Source organism: Penicillium hordei, assembly GCF_028827395.1.
Source record: "Penicillium hordei strain IBT 12815 chromosome Unknown utg000006l_segment0_segment0, whole genome shotgun sequence".
Taxonomy (NCBI): domain Eukaryota; kingdom Fungi; phylum Ascomycota; class Eurotiomycetes; order Eurotiales; family Aspergillaceae; genus Penicillium; species Penicillium hordei.
The window spans coordinates 4533748-4552254 of record NW_026623147.1 but is presented as its reverse complement, the minus strand read 5'-3'; the positions used below and the strand labels follow the sequence as shown (position 1 = coordinate 4552254).

General features: G+C 45.8%; 8 protein-coding genes across 8 annotated transcripts; 5 read left to right on the top strand and 3 right to left on the bottom strand.

The window, feature by feature from the left end:
* Positions 1–465: 465 nt before the first annotated feature.
* Positions 466–1515, top strand: N7537_012311 (epoxide hydrolase family protein; the record flags this gene model as incomplete). Its single annotated transcript, XM_056903365.1, has 3 exons — positions 466–749; positions 801–1341; positions 1402–1515. 3 exons carry the CDS (start codon positions 466–468, stop codon positions 1513–1515), a joined length of 939 nt encoding a protein of 312 aa, XP_056748652.1.
* A 1175-nt stretch (positions 1516–2690) lies between these two features.
* N7537_012310 (alpha/beta fold hydrolase) lies at positions 2691–3545 on the bottom strand (the record flags this gene model as incomplete). The annotated part of the gene is made up of 1 exon (XM_056903364.1): positions 2691–3545. The coding sequence occupies one exon, from the start codon at positions 3543–3545 to the stop codon at positions 2691–2693; it is 855 nt and encodes a 284-aa protein (XP_056748651.1).
* A 1929-nt stretch (positions 3546–5474) lies between these two features.
* N7537_012309 (NADH:flavin oxidoreductase/NADH oxidase) lies at positions 5475–6807 on the top strand (the record flags this gene model as incomplete). The annotated part of the gene is made up of 2 exons (XM_056903363.1): positions 5475–5645; positions 5710–6807. The coding sequence occupies 2 exons, from the start codon at positions 5475–5477 to the stop codon at positions 6805–6807; spliced, it is 1269 nt and encodes a 422-aa protein (XP_056748650.1).
* Positions 6808–7909: 1102 nt separating this feature from the next.
* Positions 7910–8752, bottom strand: N7537_012308 (MBL fold metallo-hydrolase; the record flags this gene model as incomplete). Its single annotated transcript, XM_056903362.1, has 1 exon — positions 7910–8752. One exon carries the CDS (start codon positions 8750–8752, stop codon positions 7910–7912), a length of 843 nt encoding a protein of 280 aa, XP_056748649.1.
* A 390-nt stretch (positions 8753–9142) lies between these two features.
* N7537_012307 (Alpha/Beta hydrolase protein) lies at positions 9143–9710 on the top strand (the record flags this gene model as incomplete). The annotated part of the gene is made up of 3 exons (XM_056903361.1): positions 9143–9183; positions 9267–9618; positions 9663–9710. The coding sequence occupies 3 exons, from the start codon at positions 9143–9145 to the stop codon at positions 9708–9710; spliced, it is 441 nt and encodes a 146-aa protein (XP_056748648.1).
* Positions 9711–10808: 1098 nt separating this feature from the next.
* On the top strand, positions 10809–12733 carry N7537_012306 (uncharacterized protein; the record flags this gene model as incomplete). Its single annotated transcript, XM_056903360.1, has 5 exons — positions 10809–11056; positions 11126–11371; positions 11436–11554; positions 11579–11598; positions 12584–12733. The coding sequence occupies 5 exons, from the start codon at positions 10809–10811 to the stop codon at positions 12731–12733; spliced, it is 783 nt and encodes a 260-aa protein (XP_056748647.1).
* Positions 12734–12914: 181 nt separating this feature from the next.
* N7537_012305 (uncharacterized protein) lies at positions 12915–13607 on the top strand (the record flags this gene model as incomplete). Its single annotated transcript, XM_056903359.1, has 2 exons — positions 12915–12941; positions 13251–13607. 2 exons carry the CDS (start codon positions 12915–12917, stop codon positions 13605–13607), a joined length of 384 nt encoding a protein of 127 aa, XP_056748646.1.
* A 386-nt stretch (positions 13608–13993) lies between these two features.
* Positions 13994–14521, bottom strand: N7537_012304 (nuclear transport factor 2 family protein; the record flags this gene model as incomplete). The annotated part of the gene is made up of 1 exon (XM_056903358.1): positions 13994–14521. The coding sequence occupies one exon, from the start codon at positions 14519–14521 to the stop codon at positions 13994–13996; it is 528 nt and encodes a 175-aa protein (XP_056748645.1).
* Between the last annotated feature and the right edge of the window lie 3986 nt (positions 14522–18507).

The following is an 18507-nucleotide window of genomic DNA, read 5'->3' as shown; positions in this document are numbered from 1 at the left end:
GATTGGTCAAGGTCTAACAGGACCAGCCAGTAGTTGGGAGGGTATATTGCTGAGGTATATAGAAACAACTGCTTGGCGAGACGTTCCACTTCCAGCCTCGGCTGATCAGCTCATCGCTCATCGACGATCTCGCTGAGACAGTACCCACCTTCAGACTCTCTCCGATATGACCACTATGTACTATCGGATAGAACGATCATGGAAGGGGAAATTTAGAGCATCCTTCATTTTATTGCTTGAGAAGGGCAGATTATTCCGCCGCTTAATAGCGGCTTCAATTTGTAATCATAATTTATCAGCCAGTGCAATTATCCGCTCTCCATCTAGGGAAGGAAGGAAACGTGTTTACTTGGGAGGATCAGCTGTTAGATAAGCCGATAAACGGTATAAGTAGTAGCTCCAGGGCAGGAGTAGAATCGAAGGACCACTAGAATCTATTGATCGCCATAATCTCCCACAATAAACATGATCAAGTTCTGGCTCCAACTATTAGCTACCAGTTGTCTGCATGGCTTCACGCACGCAGCCCCTCTGGCGAACGATACGTTCGATCTGCGCCCTTTTCGTATTGATCTATCAGCTAGGGTACCTCGAATGCTCGATCAGATCCGAAGCACTCGGCTTCCTGAAAGATTTCCATATTCCGGTATTGACTCGTCCTTCGGGATCGACCTTGACGTTCTGAAAGCATTGCAAACAGAATGGGTGACTGATTTCAGCTGGGAATCAGAACAAGATTCAATGAATCAGTTTGTATAGTCTCCCTGATAAATAATCTTTTTTTCTGACATAATATGTAGGTTCGATCACTACACAATTCCAATTGAAGACTTAAGGGTCCACTTCGTTCACGAGAAGTCTGCTGCGCCGAACGCCATACCGCTGCTTTTAGTCCATGGCTGGCCAGGATCGTTTCTGGAATTTGCTCCCATCATCGACCAACTGACTAAAGAAGCAACGACCTTTACAGGAAAACCTGTTTCATTTGATGTTATTATACCTTCCCTTCCCGGCTTCGCTTTCTCGTCCCCTCCTCCGCTCAACTGGACGATCACAGACACAGCCCGTATATTCAACACACTGATGGTAGATGTCCTGGGATATAAAACTTACGCCATACATGGAACGGACTGGGGCAGTGCTATTTCTTATAATATGTACGACCAATTTAACGAAACCATCGGTGCAGCACATTTTGCATTCCTGCCCTTCTATCCGCAGACCCCAGATCAGCTTGCTGCTGGGAATATCACACTTTCCAAATTGGAGCTGGTCGAAGAGCAAAATGCAATGAATTGGGCTAAAACAGGTGACGGATATTTCATTGAACAAACTACGAAGGTAAGGAAGTATTCACACCGTTGTAGGGTTTAAGCATACTCTGACTCCCGCTTATTGCAGTCCAATACGGTCGGCCTGGCACTTCAGGATAATCCAATAGGGCAACTCGCTTGGCTTGGAGAGAAATTCATGAACTGTGAGTACACTTCGTTTACATCAACTGGCTGCCACTAATCTAATTGTGGCGAAGGGTCCGATCCAAATTCCGGAACAGGGCCATCCGTGCTCAACCGCAATGAGATACTCCGCAGCGTGTCTCTTTACTACCTCACTGAGAGTTTCGCCTCGTCTGTTTTAATATATTCTCAAAACCCCAACACCTGGAAAACAAAGTACAGCAAGGCGCATAACAACGCACCGCTTCTGTTTAGTTCATTCAAATATAATGTTGGCTTTTGGCCCGCAAGGCTCGTTTCGAAAGTTGGAAACTTGGTGCTCTATCGAAGTTAGTATACACGGACGGTCCTCTGAAGATTTGCACCTAACACGATGTATTAGACCACGATTTCGGAGGCCACTTTCCTGGCTTGGACAACCCTCCTGCTTTTGTGGAAGATCTTCGAGAGATTGGGTCTTTTTGGAATAGATGAGTGCTAGTGCTATTGGGCCCTCAATTAGCTCGAGAGTGCTTAGTACCAACCCCAGCGCCTTCAGTGGGCCAGCTTCTATTTCAAATCTCACCAAGAGATGTTGCCATTCTGGCCCCTTTTGTGTATCTATTGTACTCTTAGATTTTACACAGCTCTTTCCATCACCTTCAATTCAACAAGGTCCACACATACAGTAACTCGCTTCCACTTAAGCCCCTCTATTCGGCGTCAATTGTACGTCCTCTCCTCGTAATCCTCAACAATATCAACATCTAGCTGAATTCACTTCGTTTTGTCCTTCTTTATTACAGTACCACCACTATGGCCATACTGTTCTGCTTTATTGCTATGCCATAACCAGTTCCCAACAATGAGCTGGTTGCTCCCCATGTTTGTGGAGGTAGCAGCTAGAAAGAAAGCGGCCCAACCCCCTACGGTAGTTGGCTATGGGCTTTATTATCAATCTGTTTCGACTGCACCAAACGGCCATCGTGTCCTTATCTCTCCCGACTTCTTGCCACCTTGTAAATCCTTCGCATCCCTAAAGTCCCACTAAAACGTAAGACAAAAATATAGTGACGAAGCGAATTGGCTTAATACGTGGAGCACCGGAGGTATGTCAGTGAAAAGTGGAAGACTATCGAAGACAGACAATTTGACCCTATTACTTTAACGCGAAGGTCGCTTCATTTTTGTGATCATTGAAGGGTATACATTAAGCATGATGCGCAGCCCGCAATAGCGCCTTCCAACCCTCACTCAGTTGTTCAAAAACAGCTCAAGATGCTGTGCGTAGAGTTCCGGCTCCTGGAACAGATGCCCATGTCCCGAGTCAGGGAAAATGTGCAGCTGAGCTCTAGTGATCCTTTGCTGCAAGACCAAGCTGTTCGCCGTGTGTGTCATAATGTCTGCGTGGCCGTTTGTGATGAGGACTGGGGCGCTGATCTCGGCTAGTCGATCGAAATTACCAGTATCAATGGTGAACTTAAAAATTGCTGCCACCTGTGACTGAGGCCCGGCTCCAAAAAGGAATTCTTTTCTCTCTTCGTCTTTGGGTTGCCGCTCATGGATTCTCTTATACCATTCATGGCCAAGGCCTAGGCTGGTCTCTGAAGAATAGAAGAATAATCTCATCAAACTATCCTCGGTTGGTGCCTGATCACCGTTTGCGCCGGCGCATTCGAGGACATCTCGTGGGGGAAGAGCCACACCTTCTCCGACGGCGGATTGGGTGCCGGCCAGAACCAATTTGTTGACAAGTTGGGGATACTCAAAGCCAAGATATTGAACAATGCCACCACCCATAGAGAATCCAATAAAATCAGCCTTTCGCACACTAATTGCGGCGAGGAAGTCCACAACTACCGAAGCCATCCCCTCGATCGAGTCTGGTATGGTACCCTCACTATGGCCGATACCAAAGCTATCAAAGAGTATCACCTCGCGGTTTTTGGCAATGCTATTGAATAAAAGAGGATCAAGCACATCCATAGTTCCACCTAGGTGGTTGACGTAAACTAACGGCAGAGGGCTTCGTTTGCCGAACCGGCGATAAGCGATCTTGGTGCCGTTGACAGAGGCAAAGCTGGTTGGGACAGTTTGAAGGGACGTCATGTTTGCGGTTTCTTTGCAAAAGATGAGAGGTGACAGAAGTGGCCAATGAAATCAAGTAGTCCAGATTCGGTATAGAAATCCAAGGTATAATGAGGTAGTTTTTGCGAGGAGGATAGGGTAATTTATAGGACGTTCTCACCACCCGGAGGGGTACAAGTATGTAATACAGTCCGATGGTATACCATTTCGCTGCAACAATAATAATTCCCGATTAAGATGACATTATGATCCACATGAATTACCATACGGAACCAAAGAGAGAGTAGGTACTCGACGAATAACCCTGTCCTTGGTGGTAAGTACCGCCTTACTGTTTGAATTTATGGTACAGACCGAGGGCGCATATTGATTTTTTTTTAATCGTGTTTCTAGAGCCCGAAGGGCGGTTAGCGTAATCGTTATTCCTGGGCCGTTCGACGACTAACACCCGGTGATCGGAAGAGACTACCTCGGCTGCCTCTTTCTTTTGATTACAGCATAAAGAACCGTTTACCAAAACCTAGTGCATAATAGTTTTTCTGATCAGCATCCAATGATATGTGCTCCCTCCCAAGGACGTTTGGAATATGGTCTTTGAAGCCCAAAGACCGTGTTTCTCTAGAAACAGCAGGCCATTGCACTATAGCGGTAGCTAAAACTAAGATGGAATAATTTTCTGTGATATCTTCTTCTGTCGAGAACCCGGATTTGCGAGAGTATCAGACAGACATATGAACTGAACATAGATTGCAGGTCGGGGACGCTATGTATTCATGCCCATAGAAGAGATGCGCTGCACTTCACTGCTCTCGCTTCTTCTACGAGCGCCGCGCCCTTCGGACCACCCTAGTAACCGTATTCAGTTGCCACTATACGGCTTTGATGGTTTTGACCGCCCTCCCTACACCGCTTACTACTTCCTACCTATACAAACTCCTACAAGACCAAATCGCCATAAAATTACGCAGATTTTGACCCATTCCGAACACCATTATCTTTACCTACTGACATGTCTACGTAATGTATAGAGGTCAGAGAGAGCTTAGTTGCTAAGAATCACTTAGTAGAAATGGATTGCAAGTTATTATTCTGCATAAATAAAGTGGGGCCTAAGTACTGGTGCAGATAAATGTGAAATGTGACTGTATGACTCCGAGGCAGTTAGTGATCATTGTAATGTTGTCTGTCATGAAACTGACCATGTGGAGACCACCAAATGAAAGATTGGGGATCGGCGCTTTTGGTAGCATGACCTGAATCGAGCTTAAATTTTTATGGTCCCTTGTCACTCAGTTCCATTACCCGATATCATGGCCGAGGAAGTTATATGTTTAATAATCCGAATTGTGGTCATTCCTCGGCTGATTAATGAACTTATGATAAACTGCATTCGTACTAACCATACCACATAGGACCAATCAGCTCAAATGCTAATTCTTCTTCTACATCCTCATTCATATATGCGGTGGCTAGGTAATCCAACCCCTCTCCCCAATAGAAAGGTCCTTGTCACCAACGTAATTCAGCCTAACCCGACCAAACGTGGTGCCTTATTCTTTGAGACCCTGCCCTCCAAAGAAAAAAACGAATATTGTATTGGGACGGTATTAGGGGTCTAACGGACCAGAAAGATGTGAGATACCTCGGACCTGAATCTTGTGATTACTCAACATGACATTGGGAAATTTACTCAAACCTACTTGTAAGTATTACCACAGGTTGATTAAGGGATGCTTAGAAACCAAGCATCATTCTGTAGTGCTGGGTTGTCTTGCCAGGGAAGTTGCGGGGGCAGTTGCGGGCCGAACAAAACGTTTTGGGGCTTAGAAATCTTTTTGAAATGAGGTATATAGTCGATGAAGTACATTTGATCAGAGCCAGTTGATTCTTGCCTACAGAAAATTCCCCTTCTTTCCCTCTCGCCTTTCCCTCTCGCGTCTGCTATTCACTATGGCTTGGCCCAATGTCCGTATCAACCCCGCCGAGGGCATCTCTTACTTCACTCCGGCTCAAAGTCCGCCAGCAGGAACTGCCCGCAACCCCCAAACAAGCGGCAAGCCGATTCCCAAGCTCTTCCAACCCCTTACCATCCGAGGCCAGACATTCCAAAACCGCCTGGGCGTACGTTATATCCTTTATTTATTGCGGCTCTTCTCGAAACTTATACTCACTATGCCATCTTTAGGTGGCCCCTATGTGTCAATATAGTGCCGACGATGGCCATATGACTGCCTGGCACATGGCTCATTACGGTGGCATCGCCCAGCGTGGTCCGGGAATGATCATCATCGAAGCTACCGGGGTTCTTCCGGAGGGTCGTATTACACCCGCTTGTCTGGGTCTATGGAAGGACTCCCAGATCGCACCCCTGAAGCAAGTCGTTGAGTTTGCTCACAGCCAGGGTCAGAAGATTGGTATTCAACTGGCCCACGCGGGGTGCAAGGCTTCGACTGTTCCCCCGTGGCTAGGCGGTGTCACCGCGACCAATGAGGTGGGGGGCTGGACGGAGAATGTTAAGGCCCCGAGCGCTGTACCCTTTGCCAAGGGTGATATTGTTCCTAATGAGATGACCAAGAAGGATATTGAGGAGGTCAAAAACGCATGGGCGGCTGCTACTAGGCGAGCTTTAGCTGCTGGCGTCGACTTTATCGAAATCCACAATGCCCACGGATACCTGCTTTCTTCTTTCCTCAGTCCTTCATCTAACAAACGCACCGACGAGTATGGGGGTAGCTTTGAGAACAGAACCCGTCTACCTCTAGAGATCGCTCAGTTGACCCGCGACGTGGTTGGACCTAATGTCCCGGTTTTCTTACGTGTTTCCGCCACTGACTGGCTTGAGAACAGCCTGCCAGAAGAAAAAGGCTGGAAGCTAGAGGATACCGTGGAGTTAGCTCGAGTGGTCGCTGCACAGGGAGCGATTGACCTAATCGATATCAGCACTGGTGGTATGCACGCCGCTCAGAGAGTGACGTCGGGTGTCGGCTTCCAGGTGCCATTCGCGACAGCCGTGAAGAAGGCTGTTGGAGGCAAGGTGCTTGTATCTGCCGTTGGTACTATAAACAGCGGTGTTCTTGCAGAGAAGATACTCAACGAGGACAACGTCGATGTTATCTTGGTCGGGCGTGCTTTCCAGCGTGACAGTGGCTTGGCTTGGGCTTTTGCAAAGGATTTGGATACTGAGATTGCTATGGCTGCACAGATTCGCTGGGGTTTCACCAGCTTCCGCAATGCGTCGGAGTATATCCAGCCGAACTCAATGAAGGCGTCGATTTTTGATTGAGTGACGATGTCCTTATACAATGTTGATGGATATATGGATCACCTCATTCACCTGTCTCTCGCACGCAGGACCCCAGATCACGTGATGGAATATATAGTATTAGTTGTGGGGAAAATACAGCCTATTTTACCACTAGACCATAATGACAGAAAACTTGCGTACGAACAATATATGGTATAGATGACCAATGTTGAAGACTCTAGTTAACGTATTTCACCACCGAGCCGCCCACCCCAAAACACATAGTAAACGCGATATTTTATAACGCTATATCTTAACAACCGGGCTTTTTATTGACTTTATTATATATCGATAGCTATTGATAAGGATTTTAAATACTATATATCAATATTAAGAAAATCGAAGGGGTATATTATTATGGTATTGAAAATTACAGTGTAAAAAGCCAGAAATATATATATATCGCACTCACAAGGTTATATATATTTCCCAAACTCCCTAGAAAAGCTAGAAATTACGTAAAAGGCATTAGCCTATAACGAAATCTCTATATAAACTACCGTTGTTGAGAAATCAAGGTGTAATTTATCGCATTTACTATGTGTTTTGGGGTGGGCGCCTCGGTGGTGAAATACGTTAACTAAAATGACGAAGCCCGCTTTTTCAACAATCGGTGCGGACCGTGATGACTAACTGTAATATGATATGCCCTTTTGTATGGTATGCCTGGTACCCAATGTCACATGATGTTTCCGGTATATTACCTGGTTTCTACCATGTATTCGGACTTAGTATTCGACACAATATTATAAACTGTTATGATACGAGGCTAGTGCTGATCAGGAACAAAGCCGCACCATCGGAAATAATTCCCGAGATGTCTATACAAAGTATACAAAGACTCAAGTTGATTGGAAATCAGCTTGATCTTGTCCTAAGATATATAACCTCATGTATTCCCTCTGAAATAAGAACAATCAAATCATACATTTGAGTTACAACGTAACCGAATAACGCAGATACGATCAGAGGGGGAATAAGATTGATTTATCTGCCACCATACCCGCCAGCCCTGAGGCGTATTGAAGAGAAATGATATACAGTAAACCCATGGGTAAATAACGCTGCTCTCAATTATCCTCTATTTTTGCTTTGAAAGCGCTGCTCCTCCCCAGAGTGATCCGGGGTTCAATCGCGCGGGATAGAGTTCCATCATACGCGAGTAGATCTCTTCGGCGGTTTTACACTCCTCCACAATTCGGTTGAAGTTTTCGAGGTATGCCTTGGTCTCGCTTATGGCATCCGGGCCAAAAGAACTGTTCGGGTCACTGTGCCCGCCGACCACTACCTTGGAGTTCAGAGCGGCGAGCTTATCCAACGCTGCAATCCACGCAAGTCGCGACTCGACAGTCCCAGACTCACCCATATATGGGTGAGTGTTGCTGTAGACGGAGTCACCCGCAACAAGCAGACCGATCGATGGGACCCATAAGGCGGTGGTGTCGTCGCAATCGGTGTGCCCCAACCTCACTACCACCAATTTTTCACCTTCAAGTTCAAATTCGTCTGCTGGCAGATCCTCGGCGGATGCAAAGTTATCCGGAATTTGCCCGGGAAAGAGCTTTTCCCACAGACTTTGCAATCTCTCTGGAGACTGCTCGTTTCCCATCCTGGACGCAACCTCCGGTGTTGCCAGGACCTTGGTACCGGGAAACTGTTTAAGGAGGGTCGAGCATCCAAAATGATGGTCGCCATGCGAATGGGTGATATAAATAGCGGCCAGGTTCTTCCCACTCGCAATAACCCAATCGGTCAATTCTTTTGCGGCCTGAACGGTCAATTGAGTATCGACCAGAACGGCATCTTTCTCGCCGTAGATGAGAGTAGAACTCGTGGGAACCCATTTGAGGTGATCCGAGCCAGCCGGGCCGGCACGAGTCGCACTGGAGCGCTTGCTGAAGAAGACTTTATGTTGGAGACTCATAATGTCTTGACAGTATTTCCAACACAGAAAGTTGCACAGAAGAGCAGGGAGGAGGGATGGAGTACAAGAGGAAGTGGGAGCTTAGGTTCCAGATTTTCAAGAACTGGGGCTTTTATAATGATAACTTGATACTTATCCATTGAAAACGCTGCATTTTCCGGTCCTCTGAAGTTTGCCGTCGTGATTTATAAGCTGTAGTGGTTGGCCCTCGGCCCCAGCCGCGCAAGAGTTTCTGATGAGTGATCATAGCTTCTTTACTGTGAATGATTGATGATAGAGATTTGAACAGGTGGAGTTCGTATCTCGGTTCTTTCTAGGTTGCTCACGCGAGGTTTATTAGATCCATCGCCGTCTAATTCATACTAGCGAAATATAAGCGCACATTTCAATATGTTTCAGATGCAGCTGCTGGATAGTGGGTTTCCGGTTCGGTGAGACCACGTCATGTTGGTCAGCATGGCATACATACATAATGATGAACTTCACCACTCTGTTAATATTAACTTTCACACAGTATACCAACCAGTCATGCAGCCGTCCAAAGAGGCCCCAACACAGTGTTCGATCTTGAGACAGTAATTTCAAATTTGCAATACGCCCGACTTGGAGTCAGCGAAAGCAGGACTGATGTCGGCGCGGTTCTATATTTCCCTGCGTACCACTCGTTTGACGGGATCTTGGACCGTGGTTCGTCAGGAGAACTGGGAGACCGAGCAAACACAATTACGCTGCTGGAATCTGAACCGCAGTTAGTGATTCATCGGATTTCGACGTCTCTGCTGATGGTCAATCCCGGAAATGACAGTACTGTGCTAACCTCGCCGCATACAGAAAAGCACGAAATCCCAAACAGCTCGTTCTGTCGGGTAAGGCCACACAATTTGCCATCTATCGAGGGGTTTAATTTAAGCGCAATATTGCGGCGCAGATTGAGTTCATGAAGGCCCAGCTCTACTAGCAATTCGGTCTCTGCACAACACTAGGTTGATCATAGGGTTCGGGCCCCCTGAAATAATTCTCAAATTGAATCGTTATCGCTTCGCATCTGATATCAACAACGTTAGCAGTGCTCTAGTCCTTTCGAAAATCAATGATGAGTTGCGCAGTCATTGATCATACGAAATTTGTGCACCATGGAGATGAAACTCACTATACATGCCGACTTGGCATAATAAATTGGGCTATCTCAAGGTGCTGCTTTATCACTGGGCACGTGAGGAGGAATATGAGGAAGAAAACTGTTATAATTTGGTGATATACATATAGTGGGTGATGTAACACGTCTATCATCTATATTTCAGGCAGGTCTGCCTAGGCCTCGGCAGAGCCCGCCCATGGGCCGCCTATGAAGAGCCCATCAATGCATAACTTTCCCAAAATGATGGATAAAGTGCTGATTCAGCCAAATAAAATACTCGTTATTTACACTTGTTCTGGTCATACCAGCGCCCACCACCCCAAATCAACGCAAACTCCTGTGGAATTTAACGAAATAGTCAAGTACTCTGATTTTTAAAACTAGCAATTCATGTTTTATTTTCTCGGTCCATAGCCCTGAGTGTTTTGGTGGTGAGATAATATGCGGAGATCTTAAAGCCATGAAAAACTATGGAAAGATATATATTTCTGCGCTGTATTTGATAGCCTAGTGCCTATGCATGACCATTGCTTAATCCTGATCTTGTATATAATTCCTAGTGAGATCTTCTAGAATTTACAATTCTGATCCCCTACCATATCGGTTGTGTCCATTCATTGCCTACTATTGTGTCTAAAGCCGAAAATATTTGGGCTTTGGGACCGGGGCATCTCTCTGACCTCTAATTGAGGGGATCCATGGGCCCCGCTCACGGATAGTGGAGGTCCTTTGTTGCCAATAGCCAATCAATATAACTAGCAACTATATGTCAAACGGCTATATCAGCACCTTTAATCTAGTGTCAAATTGCATGCTCCTCAAAATGACGCGCCCCTACGTCCCTGGTTTTGACTTAGGTACAGAAGAAAGGCGAGTTCTGTATCCCCTGCTTTTCCTCTACCTTCGAGGTATATCACCATGTCTCAATTCTCTGACGCTGGCCCCTCTTCCCAATATGAAGGCGATACAGATAGTCTCTCCTTTCCTCGGTCTGACGATGCCTATCTCATTGCCGCTGAGACACCAAGCAGTCAGCAAACAATCGTTTCAGTCTCAGATTCACCCTTCCTTCGAGCACCACCACCATCGATTCCTCTGTGCCTTGAGTACGTTGTCCCGAGCCGAACAAAGAGCTTCATTCTTTATTCAATCATGAACAAGGTGGAGTTTATGGAGTGGTGGCTCTAGACAAAGGCGGCAGCTTAGAGAGAAAATGCGCTGAAAATTGATCCTAGACGCAAATTTGAGTGGCATGGAATCAGAAAGCACTCAACAAGCTGGGAAAATTTGGATCAGGTGGCACATATTTCCACGGGTACATCCAGCGTGATGTGTAAAAGATGTGGAAACATTCTTGATCACCCGAACTGGAGATCGAATGGAACAAAGTCTGTTAACCGGCATTGGACGACTAACCGATATAAACTGGCTTCCAGTCAAAAAGGCCAGTATGCAAAACTACGTCAGCTGTTCAAGAAACGGTATGTGCTATCCCCTCACCCGCCTACTTCAATATTAATGATCTAAGGACTCTCATAATCGCAGTGAGGTCGAGAACTTCACCAAAGAGCAGTGGGAGCAGCAGATTATCCGAACAGTCACTGTACTCCGGCTTCCGTTCCAAGTTGTCGAAAATCCAGAACTACAAATGCTTTGCCGCCTAGGTTAGGCAACACCATCAACCCCAGAGTTTCCTTCAGCGGGGACTGTTCGACGTCGGCTATAGGAATCTGTAAATGAGGCGAACCCAAAACATCCTCGGAAAACATCCTCCAACTGCAAAGCTTTCTATTGCATTGGACTGCTGGACTTCGCCATTTCAACAGGCATTTATGGCTATCACTGGCTACTTCATCGATCAAAACTGGAACTATCGCGAAATCCTTCTTGGATTTGAGCCACTGCATGGAACACACTCAGGGGCAAATCTTAGCACTGTTCTTCTCGAAAGGCTTCATTATCACAAGATTGAGGGTCGAGTATTGGCTAATACAACAGACAACGTATCAAATAACAAAACTTTGCTGAAGAAAATCCAAGAGACTTTATCAGCCCTCCAGCTTCATGATCACTTGTCTATCATCCGGATTCCATGCCTCGCTCACGTTATCTAGCTGAGCCTGAAGAAACTGCTTGGCTAAATAAAAGCCAATCCAAAGAACAAGGATCATAAAAGGGAATGGCCTAAAGCGCAAACCGAAGCCCTTCATGCTAATCGACAACGTAAGGAGATTTCCAGTACCTTAAATAGGGTAAGACCTCCACTCTATCTCTCTTAATCTTGATTCACAAGAACATTTATTGGTTGACTATTCCACTAGATCCGTGGCCTCGCTATCTACATTAATAGAAGCGCACAAAGAAGGGAAGCATTTCTTAGTCTTCAGACTAAACCACCCAGGGTAGTTCCTGTTCAAGATGTCAGAACTCGCTGGAACTCGACCTACCTGATGCTCCGTCGCATTAAAAAATTACAGACAGTGATTGATAAATACTGCACAGAGTATAATCTCAGGGACTACGAGTTAGACAAAGAAGAGTGGCGACAAATTGATTATCTTGTTTACATCACCCTGCCTTTCTACGAGTTTACAACTGCTCTCTGCCAGACTAAGGATGCCACTGTCCACAGCGTCTTTGCTATCTACCAACACATTTTTGAACACCTTGACTCTTCGATCAGTCTGCTTCAGCGGAAAAAGGTTCACTGGAAACGATCGATGTTGACTGCCCTGCAAGCGGCAAGGGAAAAGTTAAAGGATTATTATGGCAAGACGACTGGGGATCATAGCAATCTTTACGCGATGGGTACAGTTCTTCACACAGCAGGAATGGTCAGATAATGACTATGAATGGCGAGACAAATATCATCAACACCTCAAGATTACCTTGAACCCTACAAGCAACGTCTTTCTGATCATCAATCCCCAAAAGTACAGTCACCAGCAACAGGAGTATCGAGGCTTCACCGAATCCTAACACAACCACGGTCTGATAATCCACCCTCGATATCAAACTATCAGGATGAGCTTGAGCGGTTTTTACAGAGAGGTAAGTGCTACTCTATGTGTTTTTGGCGACATTCAGGACCTAATCCTACTATAACCTAGAACCAACTAATATTGAGCCTCTTCTATTCTAGAAGGATAATCAACATGAATTTCCAGGACTAGCAAGTGTTGCATGGGATCTTCTCTCTATCCCTGCTACTGGTGCTGGTGTTGAGCGACTGTTTAAATGTGCTCGGGATATCTGCCACTATCGTCGAGGCTCGCTCAAAGCAACAACAATCCAGACCTTATGATGCACATGTGCACTACGCGGTTTGATATCGAGGAGCGACAACTTAAGCTTGCTAAGGAGTTCTGGAGCGATGAAGAGATCAACCTAGTAGAGGAAGAAGAGGATATCCCTCAAGATGATCCTATTGCTCTCATCAGTGACTATGAGGAAGATGATTTAGGACCTATCCAGAATCAGGTCACTATTGAGAAAGATAGCCAGCGCACCCTTAGCAAGAGGCGACGAAGTCCTGTGCCTAGTGCTTCGGATTCTGAGAAGGGAAACACGGATGTTCCGGAACGACCTAGTGATGGAGAAGATGACGATGACGGTGATCTTCCGTTGCCTTCTATTACCCAGAGGTGTACATCAGGGGGGATGCCGAAGCGATCAAGACGGGACGAAGAGCTTTTTGAGTATTATGACCCTAAATAAGGAGTAAAATTTCAAATATAATGTCTTTAATCTGACTGTACTATATACAGTACGTGATCCTCTCCCCTACTTGAGACTGAGTCTGTAATCCAAATACTCAAAGAATTCAGCCAAAATTGCATAACTTATGAATGTCACGGGCTGTTCTTGCCTGACCCACATTTGGGCTGTTGGGCCGCCCATCGTGGGCTCTGTGCTCGCCCACGACCCTTATGGCCCGCCCATGGGCCCCAAACTAGAGCCCAAATCCCGCCCATGTACAGCCCATGGGCTGTGCCGAGGTCTACGGTCTGCCGAACCAAGAGAGTTAAGCCATGACAGCATCACATCATATTCAGAACCTCTCATTGACGCTTTCGCACCCGTGGCTTCCTCAGGACACCTATTTATTTCTCATGGAAAGAGTTCCTAGGGCGAAACAAGATCGAGTCCTCAGAGAAGTACGGCAGAAGCTTGTAGGTATCCCAATAGAGCCAGACCTCTTTGAATTGTAGGCCGCCCACCGTCCTCGGCGCGTTGTTGGGACTGATTTTGCAGACCATCGATAGAGGGACGCTTACGGTGGGTTTGTCGCAGTTGCTGCCAGCGGCCCAGAGATGACGGACGACATTAGAAATCAGGTCGACAGTCCCGTCGTCGTTTTGAATCTCCCAAATGGTCACAAAGTCATGCGAGACCTTCTCGAACTGTCCAAAGAGTTGCTTGATCCAAGGCCAGATTTGATCACCGCTGTAATCCACACCGTTCTGATTGTGAAAAACAGCATTGTCGGCGTAGAATTGGGGGATATCTCCGTCGCTCAGGTCTTTGGCGGTGAGCGCGGTGGCATACTGTTGGTAGAATGATTGGGCTGGCGTTTTGGGCCCAGTGGCGGTCGATTCAGCGCCGGTGACAACGGATGTCAGGTTAGGCATAGCAGAGGGAGGACTCTACTCCTGTTATATTCTTTATAACTAGATAAAATTTGGGAATGGAGAAGACCAAGGAGCAAAAGGGCGCCTTTTTAAACAGCCATGAGGGCAGAAAATCCACCTTGATGTCGAGCAATACAGGATCATACGCGATTATTAATCACCAGGTATTGGAGGTGATTTTGCTCCATACAAGGCGGTCTTCTGCATCTTGTCCAGGAGATAGCGGCTAATTGGCCGCTTTCATGTATTACCATTCCTCACGGACGCTCGAAGGGGCTGTTTACAACGACCGCCGAGGCTCACCCGATCTGGATGACTATCGGACTCAAGCTGCGATCGAATACCGATGAATTCCTTCGTCATGCCACTACGGCTGAAAAGGCTCCTTGGGTCCGCTTGCCCTCGGCATGGTTGTTTATTCATCATATAGTAACTAACTAGTTAACTATACTATTGCATCACCATGTTTACTAATCGCGCCTGGTTACCTCTTGGCTCCACTTGCCTCGGTATCCCTATTTATCCATGTATCATCGATTTACTAATTCCGCCTTGTATTGAAGCTAAAGGAATCCACTGTGACTTTCACAAGAGCCTCAACGCCCAGCTAGCCCCCGTCCACCCCAAATCCACACCGATCCAACATGACAAATACATCTCAACGTCTTTAACAATGGAATCCTCGATAGCAGGTTCATGGAGGTGATAACTTTCCCACGCAACATGGCAACGTCCCTGCAGCTTGCTAAATCTGACTAGGTAGAAAACTGACGGAAAGCTGGTGTACGAACAATGTATGGTATAAATGACCAATGTTGACAACTCTAACTAAAATGACAAAACCCGCTATTTCAACAATCTGTGCGGACCATGATGACTAACTGTAATATGCACTTTTGTATGGTATGCCTGGTACCCAATGTCACATGATGTTTCCGGTATATTACCTGGTTTCTACCATGTATTCGGACTTAGTATTCGACATTATATTTCTCAACGACGCCAAGAAACACGGCGGCTCCGCGACGATTGCCCCACTCATCACGCTCGGAAAGTTGGGGGTGTCAAGGGGGCTGCTTGAGGCCGTGGTAACGGAGTTCTCTGACGAATAGGGCGAAATCGTTCGGAATCTTCATTTGTGCGTGTGGCAGGATATTGGAATGCCTGCTCAATACTCTTAATGAACGTGCAAGGGTCAATTTATTTCTGCTAAACTCACCTGATCAAGATCCGGAATATGATCATCTGTCTTGTAGATCCACTGGCACTCGGAATTATCAACTAAAATGACTATTTCTCTAAGTCGAAACATTCTGCATAACTGTCGAATTTTGCGGAAAACCGTTATTCGACGTCGGTCAGGGGTTCGGAGAATCTGTGGCCTATCCATCTTAGTGTGTGCTTTAGAAGTAGGCTTCAAAAGTTGATTTTTGGGAATGGAAAACCCCTCTTTATATTATTCCGCTCACCTATAAATAGCCTAATACTCTCTAGGCGCCCGCAACGCGAGCGATACGCCGACGGCTACCTTCTCCTTGGAGTTCATATTAGGGCATACCTCCCTGTTCTAGTATCAATAGATCAAAATGTCTTTCCTCAATCCTATGAATATCTATCTCGTTATTTTGGGGGATATACTTCTCCTCATGATGCTTACTAGATTTTATATTGTTGCTTCCCACTTTTGGGCTGGAGACTACGCTTGCTTATGCTCAAATACTTTGTGTATCCGTTGATATTTGGGAGGAGGTCAAGGGCATGGGCCTTTTTACAGACTATCTATTGGAGTGGAACATTGATGAGCAACTTTATAGCGACTAATGGTCTGAAGAATATTGGGAGTCGAGCTGCTAATCTTGCTATCATTAACCTAATTCCGGTAGTCATGAGCGCGCGCCTTTTGCACTGATGGCAGATATGTTACGTATATCCCTTCGGTCATATATTCAGATCCATGGCACATTCGCAGTTATGAGTTTTCTTCAAGCGACTATGCATATCGGAATATCGATTCATCAAGTTGGATGGCACCCACAGACTAGGTTACAGGTTTATGGGGTGATGGTATGTCGAGAATTTTCACATAATTCTGTATTGATCTAAGACTCTATAGGCCGCATCGGCCATGACCATCTGTGTCCTGGGTGTCTTTACGTGGAAATGGATATCCCGAATTCTAGCCAAGATTTTCTTTGGGGCAACGCTCTCCATGCTGGTTACAGTATGGAGACATACTGAAGATTTCTATCTAACCCATATTTACGTTCTAGTCGGTAGCCTTTTATTAACATTGGCAACCGGGTATCGATGGATAATGCTACTAATTCGAAATATTGGACGCTCTAGAATTGGTACACGTGCTATAGTCCGACCGGTCCCGGGATCTTACGCAATTTTGCTTGTTATTCCAATCAATAGGCCCTTCAAATTCGACCAGGATCATTTTTATATTCGTGGATTCCTGGGGCAAGCTATCCTACAGCCCTTCAAAGTCATCCTTATCAAATTGCCTGGTGGGAAACTGACCACGATGAGAGGATAGTGACTGTTACATGCCTTGTTAAGCAAGCAAATACCTTCTTCACCCAGAGGCTAGCTAGAAATCCAGAAAGGGATTACTTAGCCTGGATAGATGGCCTATATGGCATATACATGGAGCTTGATAAGTATGACCAGGCACTTCTTGTTGCCACTGGTATTGGGATTGCAGCCCAGCTGTCATACCTTTGTCTACTTGTTGAAACCAGCCTACGAGGAAATCGACGCCGGGATATTTTTGTTGCATGGGAACTGGATCACAGATTTGCGTTACTAAGTAGATCATTGTGTTTCTTTGCTAATGGTACCTTAAAGCGGATTTGGACTATGTCCATGAATGGATGTGTGAGCTCCTATCACAAGATAAAGGCATTTACGTGAGTACATTTCCGACCTAGTTACGCTTGTTGGCTAAAATAACCTCTTAGTACCTACAATTTGGAATCTACGTACCCTCTTCTGAGGATAACATTAAAGATGCAGAACCGATAAATTGGGGGGGTGAGAATGGCAGAATATTTAAAATTCTTGGTCGTATCAATGCGGAAAAGGTCGTGCCAGAAAGTTTCTAGGGAACTAAGGGAAGATCTCTGGTTACTGACTGGTATGTAGCAAATATATTCAACTGAAGGTCTACTAACCAATTTAGTGTCTGCGCAGCCTGAGGTCAGGTCTAGACTCTCAAATGTAGTTTCAACTCGGATGAAAAAAGTTGTCGATATTATTGAACTTCCATTCTAGCCGTTAACGTGCTGGTAAAAAGGAAAGACCGAGTTATTCAGCCTAAGAAGAGAGGTTAGATACATTGCTTCCGGAAATCGGTGCCACCACCTCAACTCTTTCAATGTTTTCCACCCCTGCGTCGAGTCTCACTGTACTATATTAAGAATAGCCACCTGATATTTATATCCGCGTGTTATCACTTTACGATGTTTTACCCCATACAGTAGAATTCGAAAACAGTTTACCCCTTGGACGCTCAGGCGACAATGTTATTAATATTTTTGAGTTTTCAACTCGATCAGCACCAAAGACTGCCTCTTGCTATACCTGGTAGCTCGGCTATAAATTTAAGGCGTAGAATGCCATTGAGTCCCTTTTTTTAATGGACGGCATTGTGTTCAATCAATCAATCAATCAATCAAAGTTCAATTAACCTGTTGCAGTCTAACTAGTTGCGTATGACTATGCAGGCGCTTCATCCAACTGAAGCAAGAACTGGAAGCCAAACGCCGAGTGGGATCACTCCCAGAGTATACAGATGCTGATCGTAAAGAGTGCGGAATCAGCCCCTTCCTGTAACCCGTAGCCCCATAAATCCAAATCCATCCCAACCCATACATAGGAAATTAACATATAATGATAGTTGTGGAGTGCACCCTCCACCTTCCAACCCCCACTTCTTTCTCTCTCTCTCTCTCTCTCTCTCTCTCTCTCTCTCTCTCTCT